This window comes from Sinocyclocheilus grahami, unplaced genomic scaffold (genome assembly GCF_001515645.1).
Source record: "Sinocyclocheilus grahami isolate Dianchi unplaced genomic scaffold, SAMN03320097.WGS_v1.1 scaffold1057.1, whole genome shotgun sequence".
Lineage (NCBI taxonomy): Eukaryota > Metazoa > Chordata > Actinopteri > Cypriniformes > Cyprinidae > Sinocyclocheilus > Sinocyclocheilus grahami.
The window spans coordinates 46,344-63,122 of NW_015506236.1; the positions used below are offsets into that span (position 1 = coordinate 46,344).

General features: G+C 36.8%; 1 protein-coding gene across 1 annotated transcript in view; it reads left to right on the top strand.

Moving 5' to 3' along the window:
- The window catches only part of LOC107566201 (transmembrane protein 132C-like), a 106,504-nt gene that overhangs the window by 38,735 nt on the left and 50,990 nt on the right, over positions 1–16,779 (top strand). The window contains exon 2 of the mRNA XM_016251572.1: positions 6,206–6,349. Within this exon, the coding sequence (XP_016107058.1) occupies positions 6,206–6,349 (144 nt within the window). The remainder of the gene's footprint in view (positions 1–6,205; positions 6,350–16,779) is intronic.

Sequence of the window (16,779 nt, forward strand, 5' to 3'; positions counted from 1 at the left end):
AAATAGTGTCAATAATGCTAACTGAAAAAATATGGTGTATAAAATTGATTTTAAGATAAAAAATGGGACGACAAAGAATTAACTTGACGGAGCTCAAACTCAAACCACACGGCAGCAACAAACAGGAAGTGACGTCCAACAGGAAGCATTCTTAGACAGGAGCTCGAGATGAGACCTCCTTCCCCTCCTTTCCATTCAGTTAGACTATTCACACCCTGTCTGCCATCAGGCTGGAGATCTTTAGGCTTTCTTTTTAATGCAGGTTAATGTACTCATGAGTCATGTCAGTCCTTAACATCCTGTCATTAACATTGCAGTAAAACACGCCCATTAAAGATTAACTTTTAGAAGAATATGGTAGCTTTGTAGCAGATTATTTCCAAAGGATTGGGTGAAATTGTGAATTTGCTTGCTTTCAGTTCATACGTTGGAATTTGAATTGGAATGACAAAAAATTAGTGAACTGCAATCCAAAGAAATTCAAAGAAATCTAAAGAAAGTCACACTACTATGTCTATTTACTCATTTATATATTTTTTTCTAATTCAGTTACAATGTTTTTTGTCAACTGATTAAGGTATAGTTTTCAAAATTAATTGATTTTGTCAAAACAATTAACAGCAAATATTGACATGCAATGTCCATATCACATTGTCTTCGCTTATAAAAACATATGGTTTATATTTCTATTAAATATTTTCAAATTAATAACATTTTTATTTATTTTATTATTTAATATAATTTTAAATATCTATAAAACACAACTCTTAAACTAGTTTCTTTGATTTTCAGTAGTTTTTTTTAAATTTACCTCTTTAAATTCAAATGATATAAAATCAGGAATTGAATTGCATTCATTGAATCAGTTCTGACAGCACAGTTGCCTGCTTTTAAATAGTAAAAAGCAGTACAGCATTCGATACAATCGTCTGCCAAATAACACTAGAGCATTTCTATGAATTTAATTTTATTAATTATCCTGTCTTCCTCTCCGCTTACCTCCATTTACCCCCCCCCCCCCCCCCCCCCCAAAAAAAAAAAAAAAAAAAAAAAAACTATTTGCTAATATGGCCTTTTATAGCAATTAAATGCCAATTTAGTGTTGTTGGAGTAATTGTCACCCCAGGTTATCTGTGCTGGTCTGGAACAAATGTGTGTGCGTATGTTTGTGTCTGTGTAATGTATCATAAATTATTCCTCTCACACAGGGGGTTTATATGCAGCTCAAGGGGTGAAAAGACTGCAGGTGTTGAATCTGAGTCAATGTTTAGTGCCGTCTCTCTTCATCTGTCTTCCTACTGTAATGCATGTGTAGTTTTCATAATGCAGTTTTAGGGATGAGCGTTTTGCCAAAAAGCTCACTATTGACTCAGTCCAGCGAGACCCCTACTGCAGGATTAAATCAATCCTGATATACTGAGAATGTATACTGAGATATTATTACATTGCATCTCTGGTTGCATTCTGGTTGGTCTTTCATGGTATTCTGTGTAACCTGATATTTCTTTAATCTCTGCCCACATAATGCCATAATGTATCAATCAGAATCAAGTATATACAACACTTCAGTTGACAGGAATGTAAGTAAGGAAAAACAAAAGACTTTTGTGTGTGGAACAGTTTCCTTATTAATGATTTGAGTTAGGAGGCAGCATGAATGTTTTATATTGCGTTTATACAACAGTTCAATAAAAAGAAAGTTAATATTGAGTAATTTGCATTTACACACAGTCTTGTTTGTTCCATTGTCTGGTTTTACTCTTACATTTAGGTTACATCAAGGCCATTGCTGATCTTTGAGCAACACTCAGTTGTTGTGTTTCATGTGCTGAATTATTCATTGTTTTTGATCAAATGGTTTGAGTGACTTGTTCATGAAGGCATAACTTGTTTAGTTCCTGAATGAATCTGTGTTTTGAACATATCGGTTGAATGAATGATTCAATTACTCGCTCATAAAGTTGGTCACTTGCAGTAATTCATTACTGAATGAATTAGTATTTGTGAACAAATTAGTTAAATGATTTAAATGACTCACTCAAAGCTGTTCATTTATAGTATTTTGAATCAGTTGAATAATTCAAATGACTCATAATGATAGTCACTTGCCGCCACCTACTGGCATAACAATGCAGAAAGAGTCACTGTAAAATGCCAACTTGTAATGCACTGACTGTTGAGGACTGGAATTAACTGTTGTATAGTTGTGTATAGACCACTAAATTACACTGTGATAGTTTCAGATCTTGTTGTACTCTGTGGTCTTCTAGCCTGAAAATAATTTCAATTCAAATAAATGTATTTAGTGATAATGACACACTGACTGTACATTTATCCCTTACGTACTGGCCTCTCTCCTTCTCTCCACTATCAGATATTCCTTCACTGTTCTCAGTGGACAACACAGAGGATAAAACGATTACGCTTTAACAATTCTTTGATGTAATTCAGCCGGGTCAATATAGATCACTTACATCAGCAAGGGGAGTTCAGGCCAGTTGTATGCAGCCTGTACACAGGAGAAAAACACGGCGCTCGCTCCAACAACTGTCACAGAATGTGATTTGTGATGAATACCGGAATCATCCGAGCGTTTGCATCCCTCACTTTTATAATGTCAGAGAATCAGGGGAATTTACTCATTTTGGAGAACTGCCACAGGGTTGACGGACTGTCAGAATTTCGACAGATCTCCTCTATCTGATATTACAATCCATCTCCCTCCGTCCTTCGCTTCCTGCCTCTCCAGCCATCTCGCGAGCGCTGACACTTCTATCACATTGGTAAATACTACTTTAATTGATACTCAGGTTGTTTTAGAATTAATGAGCTGGCACCCATGTGCTGGTGTGAGGGGAAAGAACATCTCTCTTTAAATTGCTTTGCAGCCTTTATTGCTCTCCAGAAATCATATTAGCCAAACCAATCTCATTTAAATCTTCCATTCCCTAATTAACCCTCAACGCCTTCTCATGCTGCTTACAGCTGCACTTTTTGTAGATTTTTAGATGAACTATTATAGAGGTTTGTGTCTCTGTGTTCAGTATATTGGATTTTTATTTTGATCAATCAGAAAACGGTTCAACTGAGAACAAAATCTTCTTCATTATGTAAATGGCAAGTATTACATGAACAGATCAGATAGGACACAAAGGGGCGAATTGACTAAACAGCCTTTTCTACATAAAAATTTCAGAGCAAACACCTGCATCTTATTCATTAACCACCCGCAGTCCAGTTTAACTAGACACAGTCTGCACTGGTTTACTGCTGCTTAAATATGTAAATTAAGCCATTGGGCGAATTCCAATTGCCATTTTTAAACTCTTGAAGGGAAGGGGACATTTTTCTAAAATTCCAAATTAGCCCATTTCCGGTTATGATAGAACAACTTCTGTCTGCTTGAACGGAGAAAGGCTCACCAAGGCTGCGTTCATATGATTAAAAGTATGGTAAAAACAGTAATATTGTGGAATATTATTACAATTTAAAATATCTGTTTTCTATTTTAATATGTTTTAAAATGTAATTTATTTATTATAAAGCTGAATTTTCAGGAGCCATTACTTCAGTCTTCAGTGTCAGATAGTTCAGAAATCATTCTAATATGCTGATTTGGTGCTCAAGAAAGTTATCTTATTATCAATATTAAAAACAGTTGTGCTGCTTAATGTTTTTGTGGAAACTATTCAAATGTCAAAAAAATGAAGAAAAAAAAACAAGTGGCATCATAAAGTATGCTGCTTTGGCTCAAATCATGCAAAAAAGTTTTTTTTAAAGCTAGTTCAGTTAATGTGCATTGAAGAGTAGAAAATCTGCTGAAACATCTATTTAAATGGCTCTCTTATTTGTAAGGCAGGACTTCTATCAAAAATCTGATTGGCTGTTTCAGCAGTAATGTACAATTCATAGTGAATTTTAATGAATTCCAACCAAAGTGAAGCAAGTCTTTTCATAGAAGCAGTGTTTTTTCCTTCGAACCAAGACATATCTCTTTTGAATTTGAAAAAAAAAGTGTATTAATAACATTGCTTTTATAAATGCATATGTGTGTTTCTGTATTTAAGAATGTGTAGCAGCTGTGAGCAAGTAGATATGACCCAAACGCCACATGATGTTCAGAATAAACCCACAGTGATAAAACCATTTCACAGTATAAGCAACCTGAATGATCCAGGGTCACCAGGCCATTTACAAATTTTCTGTTTCAAATGATATGTTAGCAGCTGGAGTATATGAAAAGCTACTGAGAATATTGATGGTACATGTGCTTCAGACTCTCGCACTAGTACGTAATGTGTTCAAGGTAGCATTCAGTTATGTGCAGTATTCAACACTACAGTACAAACAGACTACAAGCTAAATGTTTCAAAAGTGGTGTATATTTCTAAAAGTAGTCACTGTCAGTTGAGGCACAGAGTGACCTTTAAATATCAAGCTAAAAACATTAAATACATTTTTTGAAAGTTTTTTTGTTTGTTTTTAAATATGTGCTTATTGGATATTCTTAGTTGGTAAAAAAAAAAAAAAACGAGTCACATTTATAAAAAGAACAACATTACTGCAAGCTGACTTTAAAGTGTGCTTTAAAAGGAATAAGGAAAGCAAGAAAGTCAGTGGTTTAATTTTTTCTTTTTAGATTTTGTTTTTTTCCTGAGGGGATTTGAGTTTTTTTTTTCTCTCATGTTGTTATTCAAACTATCCTCCAAGTGCATTCTTAGCATTTTTCTCTGCAGCCTATTTAGTTGCCACCAGTGGAGCTTTTGTAGCACATGGTATGCGGTCCTGAATTGTGTATGGGTTAGTATATTATTGCAGCACTTTGGCTTTATGTGCCATTAGTTTGTTTATTCTAGATACAAATGTGAAAAAAAAAACAAAGCAAAACAAGACATGAAAAGAGAAAAAAGCTATTTTCAGGACTGCTTCTAATTGCATTTGGTCTGGGTCTTAGCGATAACATCAATTCCATTATTTTCTGCATTTGAACTGCACTGCAGCCCATCTTCAGCATCCTGTCTTTGATTGGCTGAATGCAGGTATTGGATGTTTAGAACAGTGTGGGACCTGCACAAGGATACATTGTGCCGTTTCATTACCACTGTAAACAATAGGGGTTGTTCACCCAAAGTTTTTATTTATTTTATCTCTCATGTCGTTTCAAACTTGTATGACCATTTTTTGTTCTTTCATGGAATACGAAAAAATATATTTTAAAGAATATCCTGACCAGTCTCTTAAGTATAATAAATGATGACTAGAGTTTCTTCAAAATGACAAAACAGCACCATATAAGTATCATAAAAGGGGTCCATACACCTTGTCTTCTGAATTCATATAATAGGTTTGTATTGTGGTAACATTTTGTGGTGTCTGATTTATAAATAGAATGCTGAAGTTGGAACTTTTCAGTCATTTGGTTGATTTGGTTCACAATGATTCATTCATGATTTAGACTGTTCTGGTTCTGTAATCCATCTCAGTCCCATGGCAGTGGTAAACAGTTCATTGGAGGTGAAGACTATCAGTGAATATCACATTACATTTCGATCTGTAGACAAACAAAGCTATCAGATTACTTCAGAAGATTTTGAAGAGCTCACAATTTGTATGGACTGCCATTATGATACTTATATATGATACTTTTGATACTTCCAGTCCCCATTCATCGTAATTGCAGGTGACAAGCAAATTATTCAAAATTTCACCTTCTGTTCCATGAGAGTGAATAAATGATGACAGAATTTTTTTTTTGAGTGAACTATCCCTCTAAAGTAGTTATTGATGTGTCAGTGTTAATCAATTTAATATACTTTAAAAAATATTCCATACAGAGATCTTTTGTAACACTCACAGTTATTATTATATGTGAAGAAAGCAGAACACAATGACGTCAAAATAATTCTTCAAATCATTTTGAGGTTATACAAGCACATCCGTACCCTACAATGTATTACATGAGCTGTTGGGTAGTCTCTCCTTCTCTGTATAATGCATGAGGAAAACAACTGCAATCTGTTCAAGAACAAAAAACACTTTTTGTGAATCATCCAGTATCCAAGAGTGTCTTGGAAAATGCAAACGCAAATATGTGTTCAATATTTTTTAAATAAAAGTATTATGATTATCTTTTCAGTATCATTTCTTTACTTCATTAAAAAAATAAGCATTATATACTGTGTGGTCTTTTTGATTTTTGCAATAGGGTCAAGTTGAAGGATGGTGTGGCATTTCTGGGAGCGAGGGCCAGCAACCCGGTTCAGTGGACAGTTAGTCAAGACGTCAGGAGCGAGGGACACAGAGTGGTCACGCTGCACTGTCGCAGGAAGGAAGCCAACTTCGGGAAAAGGTCAGTATCTGTTCAATCTGTCCATTCTATCAATGCTTTTATTAACAAAGGGGAATTCTGGATTTAAAGACTGTTGGTATCAAAGGATGCTGGTTACTTGAATGACCTAGTTCAAAGTTTATGATCGAAGCTTAAGGCAAAAACACTGCTAACCAAAAAGTTTTTTCTCACTTGCTCACAATTCTGTTCTCTTTGTAATGTTTTGGCCAACAAAGATCCAAACGCATGCACATATACAGTGACCTGCACCATACAGCCCTTTAGCCTTTAGCCCTCAAAAATACAGTAAGCATCTCTGCCTAATGACTGTTCTTCTAAACTCTTCTGCTCGTTTCATATACCCAACAAAACCCAACAGCTCTGGTACTGACAGCATGTTTTTTTCCGAGTACTACACCATATTATGAAGTGCTGGGAAGCTACTTGACTACATTTCTCAGAAGCGCTGGAGTACTTCAAATTATTTCAAACATGCAACTTTTCCGTAACTTTATCACTACTTTTAACTACCAGAAGCTTTGTAGTTACTTTTTATTGCATTGTTTTGCCATTTGTTTTCATGTGATTCATTTGAGTCACCTGTTCATTTGTACTGAAATGCTGCTACACCTTTGACTTTGTTATATAAATTAGGGTGTTTCATTAGTTGTATTTAGTGTAAATGTATCTGCTTAAAGGGACAGTTCACCCACAAATGAAAATTCTGTCATCAATTACTCACTCTCATGTTGTTCCAAACCCACAGGATTTTTGTTAATCTTTTGTAAGCAACGCATTATGTGATGAACAGATTTAATTTAGACTTTTATTCACATGTAAACATTGATTAACACACAAACATGCTTGACACATGAAAACCAACGGGGTGTTTTTTGTTCGTCAGGCAAGTACAACTCAGCTTCTGTTTACCATATTTGATGTACTCTATGCATGGGTCTAACAATGTTTATATGTGAATTAAAGCCTAAATTAAATCTGTTCATCATATAAAGTGATCACATCTCTTCAGAAGATTTGAATTAAACCCATCAGTTCATATGGATTTGTATTACAACCTACATGCAAGTTTTGGTATAATGGACTTTCAATGGAGGGACAGAAATCTCTCAAGTTTCATTATAAATATGAATTACAGAAATTCATGACAGAATTTTCTTTTTTGGGGAAGCTAGCACTTTAGGTTTAGTGCGTTGCTGTCACTTTAATTGAGATAGAAAATAGTATATATATATATATTAATATATAATATAATAGATTTATATTTATTCTTTCCCAGTGCTGATAGATCATTTAGTGTGTTTGGTGGTTTTATCTATTTCTGTTATGCAAAATCTGTAGTTTATATTTCAACCAGCTTTTTTTTCTCTTTCGAAAATATTGTTAGATTGCATTTTTTGGCTGAAAATTATTATATTATACTCACTCTGCATTTCTCCCCTCAAAGAGATTAGAAAGTCATTGACTGACAGCTGTGCTCTCAGCCCTTATAGGTCCTTCACCTTTTCCAGCACCTCTCTTTGGTGCCATTTGCATATGCAAATGAATCTCACAAACACGCCCCATTCCAACCCCTGATTAAAAAAGAAGCGCTGTTTTCAGTGCCCAAATGCGACAGGGATATAAAACATCTATGTTATTTAAGTTTGATTTAAATCTGAATAGTCTCTTGCTTTGTTTTTTCCTATCAGACTGCAAATACATTACTTTCAAATGTGTCATTTCTTATAATGGTCACACAATGTGTGGTGGTAAGCGGTATCAACAGAGCCCTGAGCTTTCATGCACTAATTTTCAGCCTAAAGAGAAAAATGCTGAACATTAACAGAATTTTCTTTCCTCGCCAATAGAGTTTTATATAAATCATATTCCAATAACGTACAGTTATTCGATTATGCTTGCTCATTGAAATTCCTATTTCTAATGTGTGGGTGTTTCAAGACGATATTCTTGTTACTCTGACATGCTTTACCTAATTGTAATTTTTGTCCCAGGCAACTGAAAAAATTACATTTTGGGTTTACAGGGGCTTTTAAAGTTTTATGATTCATGCACAAGGGAGCTGTAGTTTACATCTGCTTCAAAAGCACTTACTGAAATCCTTTCGACCGCTGGAAATCTGAAGAAACATCCACCAAAATTGGAATAAAACTTACTTCTCGGCAGAAAAAACAGTCAGAATATTACTTCAAAACTGACACCTTTTCTTAAGAGCCTATGGGTAAAGTTATACTCCCTGGGTTTCAAACCCTTACAAAAGTTACTGGCTGACAAATCGTAGAAAACTTATTGGCTTACTTGAGAGTATGGGAGGTGAGGATGCTTTCCCGATGGATGTTTCTTATTTGTTCTTTTACTTTAGAGGTCAGGAGATGATGGTGAGAGAGATGCTAGCTCCAGTCCACAGGGGGCAGATCGGTAATGAGTTATTATACATCCTCTTTGATTTCTCATGCACTATACTACATCACTAATGAGTCCTTACACTTTGTACCTTTGACAAAGGTTGATTTTATAATTTTTCTACATCATAATATGTGCCTGAACTAATATTTCCTCTACAAAGTTGTGAAGAAAGTAGCTCAGTTGCAAAACCAAGTGAACTGCCTTGCTGTCTAATATATAAGCAGCAACCTTGTAAGATGGCTTTCTAACTTAAATTGAACCTCACTTGACTGATTTGAAATGTTCTCCATAGCCAGGAATGCAGTAAAACACAAAATCACAATGCTCATGTGAAGCACATAAGAAACACGATTTACAAATGATTGTTTACGTTAACATTTTGCTTAGTCAGTACTGTGAAAACTTCTATAGCAGAACTGCTAAAAAAAGCTTAGACATGGCTGGTTTAAGCCAGTTAAGCTTGTCTCCCAGCCAGGCCAAGCTGGTGTTCAGCTGGTTTTGTGGTCAGAACCCCTCTAAAACCAGCCTGCTAAACTAGCAGGCTAGAAACCGGCCTATTATTATATATTGGGTACAGTAATCAATTTGGGTAATATTAAGTAAAATCATTTATATACATTTTGAAAATTATAATTTTTGATTTTCATTTCATAGGGACTATAAAATGTTGTCTTGGCAGCTCACTGCTATGGTTTGGAACAGAGCATGTTAATGTTTTCAAATTTGAAATAAATTAAAGGTGTTTTACATTTATTCATTTAGCAGATGCTTTTATTCAAAGCGACTTACAAATGAGGAATATCAATATTAGTTTTGGGTTGACACCAAATATGTTTTTCAGAACCGCAGTTTAAAATTACTCCACTGTTCTACAATTTAATTAGAATTGAAATTTCTTGTTATGATTTAGTCCATTTGTAAGAATTTACAATCAGTCACCGTGTAGGTGATAATTGAAGCGGTGGTAAAACAGCATTTTGGGCTGCTTAATTAAAGCACTACAGGACAAATGGTAGAATTAGCCATTTTGCATTTGAACACTTGCAGTGCTGGGCATGACAAACTACCAGAGCCTCTGATGACTCATATGAGAGCAATTATACTGGAGCGTGTCTCAGATAAAGATGTGAAGTTGATAGTCGTCTGAAGCTGAAAATGATTAAGAAGAACGCAGAAGAAAGAAATGTTGTCAGGTTCTTCAGGGAATATTACAAATCCTCAAGATGTCTGTCAGGCAAAGCAGCACTGCAGTGTTTGAATGTGTACATTGTCAAATCAAAGCAGAGAAGCTACAGATCTGAGCTGTTATGGCTGCACTTTGTGTCTTCTTGCTTACTTTAACACTCATATTCTGTTAATGATCTGCATATTTTTATGTTTGGGGTGCCAGAGACTCCAGTGCTGTGTATGTATCAGTAATTTCAGGGAAGGTGTGGCCTAATGGTTAGAGAGTCTGACTTGTAACCCAAAGGTTGCGGGTTTGAGTCTCGGTACCGAGTGAATGACCAGCGCTCTCTTCCACCCAAATGACTGAGGTGAGACTCTTGAGCGAAGCACCGAACCCCCAACCGCTCACCAAAACAGCAAAAATGGCTGCCCAATGCTCTGTGTGTGTGTGTGTGTGTGTGTGTGTGTGTGTGTGTCTGTGTGTGTGGTTTATGAGGACACAAATTTGTATAATAACATGGGTATGACATAGGTATTACAACGAGAAGGTGATTTATGAGGACATTTTCAGTGTCCCCGTAATTCAAAAGGCTTATAAATAATTCAGAATGAGTTTTTTTGAAAATCTAAAAATGCAGAAAGTTTCCTGTGAGGGGTAGGTTTAGGGGTAGGGTTGGTCTAGGGCAATAGAAAATACGGTTTGTACAGTATAAAAACCATTACGCCTATGGAGAGTCCCCATAAACCATAAAAACAAACCTGTGTGTGTGTGTGTGTGTGTGTTCGTGTTCGTTACTCACTGCTGTGTGTGTGCACTTGGATGGGATAAATACATAGCACAGATTCCAGGTATGGGACACCATACTTGGCTACACGTCACATCACTTTTTTCACTTTTATTTTGAAATAAACCTTTATTAACCTTTTTAAATATGTTCTACAGACTTAATCAAAACCCAGTAGGTAGTTGCTATTATAGATAGATAGATAGATAGATAGACAGATCTGAAACCCCTATTAAAACTATTGAAACAACAAATGAATAAAAAATCGGTTTGCTGGTCTCTCAACCTTATTAGTATGATCTGATTTGTTGGTTTTAGAGGAGTTTTTCGGAACTCGTCAGGTGGTTAGGCTGGGAGAGCACTAGTTTAACACCAGTTTGACCTGGCTTAAAATGGCAAGGTTCAGTAAACCAGCTCGTTTATTTTTTTATTTTTCTCTTTTTTTTTCTTTCTACTTACACATCTGTCTCTCAACTCAGTTTGACTGAGGAGGAAATTTTTCTTTTTCATATTCCTCTCAAACGGTGTGTGAGGATCAGTTACTCCTGGAACAAGCAGATGTGCTTCCAATGAATTCCTCATGCAGAATCCACAGCCTTGCCATATTCAGGAAGTAACAAGCTCTACAAAACTCAACCAAATGTCTTTATAAAAGGTTCTCTTTGCCAGTGAAGAACGTGTCGAATTTTGTTTCTTAACCCTGTTTGTACAAAGTACGACTGTTTTTGGTGCCGAAGTTCAGTTCGCTGGCTCATGTTTCTATGGGTAAAGAGGCTGTAATTGGGCCTTGAGTGCCGTGTCTGGCCGCGTTGCTCGCTGTTTTGTACTGGTATTGATTTAGCAGTGGGAACGCCACTTATCGAGGTGCTTGAAGCGGCACAGCAAGCCGTCTAATCCTGGGGTTGGGACTCTGCTCAGTGGGGCAGGCTATAATCCTCCATACCGTCAGTGGCGCGGAGAGCCAGGGATGATTCTCAGTATAAAAACTAACACGATACTCTTTCATCAATTTATTTATTCTTTTCATTGGAGTGCCACAGCGGGGATTAGATTGAGCCATCTTGTCTTTTGTTTTGAGTTTGTCCTTTCTTCTCTCAGCCTGCTGCTGGATCGATGGAGAGGTGGAGTCTCGGGTGAACAGACTGACGCTCCCCGCTCTCACTCTCTCTTTCTTTCCTTGTCGGATGCACTACACTCTCATCAAAGCATGGTTGACAGGTCAGGCCTGTTTTAATGTCTGTTCTTGCACAACTTTTAATGATTTCTCCTTTGTTTTTTTTTATAAAGGCTGTGGATGAAGGCTTTATGTTATCATTCCCATGAATCTCAGCGACAGTTGCTCGGCTGCCGCTAAAATACATATGAGATTATTCAAATATACACTAAACTTCAAAGGTTTGGGTTTGGTAAGATTTTTTTTAATGTTTATGAAATGTTTCTCTCTTATTCTCACCAAGGCTACATTTATTTTGATAATAAACTGTAAAAACAGTAATATTTGGAATTGTTATTACAATTTACAACTCTATTTGAATATATATATTTTCTGTGATTTATTTCTGTGATGGCAAAGCTTTCTTGATATTATCAGCGATGCAATTTTTTTCAGGAATGAATAGAAAGCTCAGAAGAATAGCAGTTATTTGAAATATAAATATTTTTCAACAAATCAAATATCTTTACTGTCACTTTTGATCAACTTAAGACATCCTTGATGAATAAAAGTGTTAATTTATCTAAAAAAGATACTTTTGAAAGGTTGTGTGTGTGTGTGATCAATATATTAACCATATATCCATATATTAAAGTCATGCATCTTTCCGTGACAACACACACAGACAGTAAACAATGTAAACATTAAGAATTTCATATTGTTTATGTTAAATGATTATACTTAATAATTCATGTATAAAACCAAATATATTTGCACTTTCTCATAATTTTTCTTTGGCTAAAATTACATTCAATCTTAAAGTAAAATTGACTAAGATAAATAAATATTACATGATTTAACATTGATTAATTTTAAATAAAAAAATTTCTGTCAAAAAACAAAAACTATGACTAAAGCATCTATAATTATTAGGGCCCTAGCACTGCAGTGCGAGGACCCTATTGGAACTGCTCAGTTTCTAATGAATGATTGATATTATTATTTGATTTATTGCATCAGAATACACTGCTAATTGTAAATGGCCATCAGTATACTGTATAATGATGCTTTATTGCAGCCAGCAAAAGTTATAGTTAAGCCATGCTAATCACCCCAATCCTTGACACCTTGAGTAAAGTTACTGTCCCCTTCTTCTTCTTCTTCTTCTTCTTCTTCTTCTTCTTCTTCTTCTTCTTCTTCTTCTTCTTCGTCTTCTTCTTCTTCTTCATCTTCATCTTCTTCTCTTTATACATCTTGCTTTCCCTCCCTGCTGCAGCCAAATGCAATTGATTGCCAGTGCACTTCACTCACAGAGAAGATGTTCAACACCTTAAAGACATCAGACATAGTTTGGCTTGAATGCAAACTACAACCTTTCCCCCGAGGTGGTGGATTTAAATTCGAAACATGCTTGTCAGCATTCATCTGTCAGACGCCTGCCTCTGTTTAGATAAGAAATCTCGAACCCGCTGAATTCATGATGAGGGACAGTGAAAGAAAAACGTATGCAGGAACAAACATGCACCCATCAGCCATTCACAAGGCAAGGGTATTTTAATGAAAGAATCAGGCTTCTTCATATAAAGCCCATCACACTAAACAGTTTCTGAATAAATATAAGGTTGTGCAGTGATTTCGAAAGCAGCTCCTCTGGTTGCCGCTGGCCTCTTCTCTGGTTGACTTCATTAAAGCGCTGTCTCTGGACCACTTAATCTGGCCGCTGATCCAGAGTTGACCCTGATGTGACCTCACTTCTTACCCTCTGTCTTTCTACCTCATTAATGTGCCAAGGACATTAGTGAAGTTCCTCTCTCCTCATGCATGCACACACACTCTCTTTTGTTGCTGGCTCTTTGTCAGAAACATCACCCCACAGGTCAGTGCACTATTGAGCTCTGTTAGTATCTGCTTGTAACAAATTCTCTCATTGCAGAAACCCCAGGCACATAAAAGGGCAACAAAGTCAAGTATAAATTGTTTCTGATATAGCTGCATTTTGGTCGGAAACTAATCTGTTTTTGAATGCATCTTTTAGGTCAGCAAATCATTTTTGTGCACATACTTTTGAAGTCAAGTAGGTTTATAATACCTGCAGAAAGCTATTAGAGTAAAACTGTTTCAATTATTTTACCAGAAGACAGTTTAGTTTAGATGTAACCTACAGAAAATGTTACTGAGTGAATCGGTGAACAGAATCAAATGATTTAAGACACTGGAATGAATAAAAATCACTACTACTACAGTCTGATACCCATACAATGTCATGCTTGTTTGTGATACAGGATAAAAAAAATGTTTAGAGCATTTTTTGTTGTTGTTAGTTTACAGCATGTCTCCGTTGTGCAGTTTGACATCCCTGGTGACACAAACATGTGTTTTTCTGGATTCTTCACAGTTGTAGTCTTCAGGGAAACTTCTAGCTCCTATACAGTTCTGAACATTTCTCAGTACAGTTTTCATCTGTGTTACCCAATATGTGAGGCGTTTTTGAATCACAATTTTATTGAGCTTTTAAGTTAAATAGGTCATGGCGCTACTAGGGGTGGGGGAAGAAATCAATACAGCATAGTATCGCGATATTTTCCGCGGCAATACTGTATCGATACATGGACTCCAAGTATCGATCTTTTATTATACTATTTGGTAGAATAACAAAATCAATTTCTTTACAGTCCACTAGATGGTGGTGTTGAGTTTTTTTTTCGAAAATCCTTTAATGCACGGCAAGCCGTTGATTATCCCGCATATTCCATGGTCATTTACCAATATTGACAACTTAAAGCTGTTTATGATGTTAGCAGCGCAATATTTAACCGGAAGGGTAAAAATGACGGTTATTTTAATCAGTTACGGCTCGTTAGCTCTAGCTTTCTGCCCGCTTCAGATGAAATAGTGCGGTAAGACCACATTTATTTGAATGAATTATAGCATTTATTTGAATTAATTATCAATCGAGAGAGAAATTACAGTTGTGTGTGTGAGTTACCTGCATCTGTGCGTCTCTCTCGACAAACTATGAAGCAGTTTAGTTACTCAATTTTACCTCGTTGCTGTGGAAGATTTTGAAGCGATCTAGTATCTATGTTATTTTATTAATAAAAGTCGCGGGGCAGCACCGACAATAAGTTTCTGTGTGTGCGCACTGCGCCGTGCGATCTGCAATCTCCGACCTCTCTCCCTCTCACTGTGTTTATGTGAGTGGTACAGGTGCATCTCAATAAATTAGAATGTCATGGAAAAGTTCATTTATTTCAGTAATTCAACTCAAATTGTGAAACTCGTGTATTAAATAAATTAGCATTTATTTGAATTAATTATCAATCGAGAGAGAAATTACAGTTGTGTGTGTGAGTTACCTGCATCTGTGCGTCTCTCTCGACAAACTATGAAGCAGTTTAGTTACTCAATTTTACCTCGTTGCTGTGGAAGATTTTGAAGCGATCTAGTATCTATGTTATTTTATTAATAAAAGTCGCGGGGCAGCACCGACAATAAGTTTCTGTGTGTGCGCACTGCGCCGTGCGATCTGCAATCTCCGACCTCTCTCCCTCTCACTGTGTTTATGTGAGTGGTACAGGTGCATCTCAATAAATTAGAATGTCATGGAAAAGTTCATTTATTTCAGTAATTCAACTCAAATTGTGAAACTCGTGTATTAAATAAATTCAATGCACACAGACTTAAGTAGTTTAAGTCTTTGGTTCTTTTAATTGTGATGATTTTGGCTCGAGTGTTGTCAAGAGGAAAATGAGAAACAAGAGACCAAAAAATGCAGATGAGCTGAAGGCCACTGTCAAAGAAACCTGGGCTTCCCCTTCAGGAACTTGAGCTGCTCGAGTCGCTTTGGGAACGCCCTTGCGTGACCGTGTTCTGAAGGACGTGTCAAATCAGTCCAATGGAGCAGCGAGACGTCACGAGCGGGGTGACGTAAGCACCAGAAAGAATAAAAGTGCATCAAGCAGAGCGCAAACCAGCTTCTGCTCTTCAGTAGTGCTCTGTGTATGTGTCTGTCTATTTACTGTTGTCTGTCCGCACAAGCATATATAAAAAAAAACAATCATGGAAAAAGTCTATTGCGAGCGAACGGCATTACAAACGCTGTGTTCCTCCCTGCCCACAATATCTGGCGGCGTGGGATACATACGATTTGTGTGTCGTTTGTTTGTGAGCGGAGCATGCACGGTCAGCTTTCGAGGAGCTGATTGTCATCACTGCGAGTTACTCTCGCTGCGTATGCTCCGCTCTCGTCTGGCTGTGTTTGATGAGAGCGGCCAGGCTTGCGATCCTGCTGGCAGTGGTCCCGCTGTTTTCTGAATCCAGATCACAGCCTTCATGACGGGACCCTTCCGTTTTTCCCCGATCTCCATGCTAAAAAGAATGGAGGTGTCAAGATCGTGGGAGAAACCGTACTCATCCCGTATTACAGCCCCACAGTCTCGAATTATTCAAAAGAACATTGTGGGGCTGAATGAGAAAGGATATAGGGCGATGCCAGTGGTGGAGCAGACGCTTGTGAGCTATCTCTCCCCATCCTCAGCATTGTCCCTGAAGGCCCCCGAAGCATCCCACCAGGCCCGTTAGGCTTACATCGAGTCTGGTTGGGAAAGCTTATATGGCGGTAGGTCAGGCTGGCGCATGTTTGCACACCATGGAGAAAAATCTTTTTCCATGATTGTGTTTGCACTCCGATGGAGTTTTGGTTCCTTGCCGCTGTCGCCTCTGGCTTGCTTAGTTGGGGACACTTCATTTCCGGCGATATCGTTGACATAATTGCAAAAATATTATTTAAACTGAGCTGGATGTTGACATCACTGAATTCAATGATGAACTGTCTTTAACTGAAAAATTAGTGTTTACTATTGTCACTTTGCATTATTGACACTATTTTCCTAATTAATGCTGTTCAGTTGCTTTGACACAAT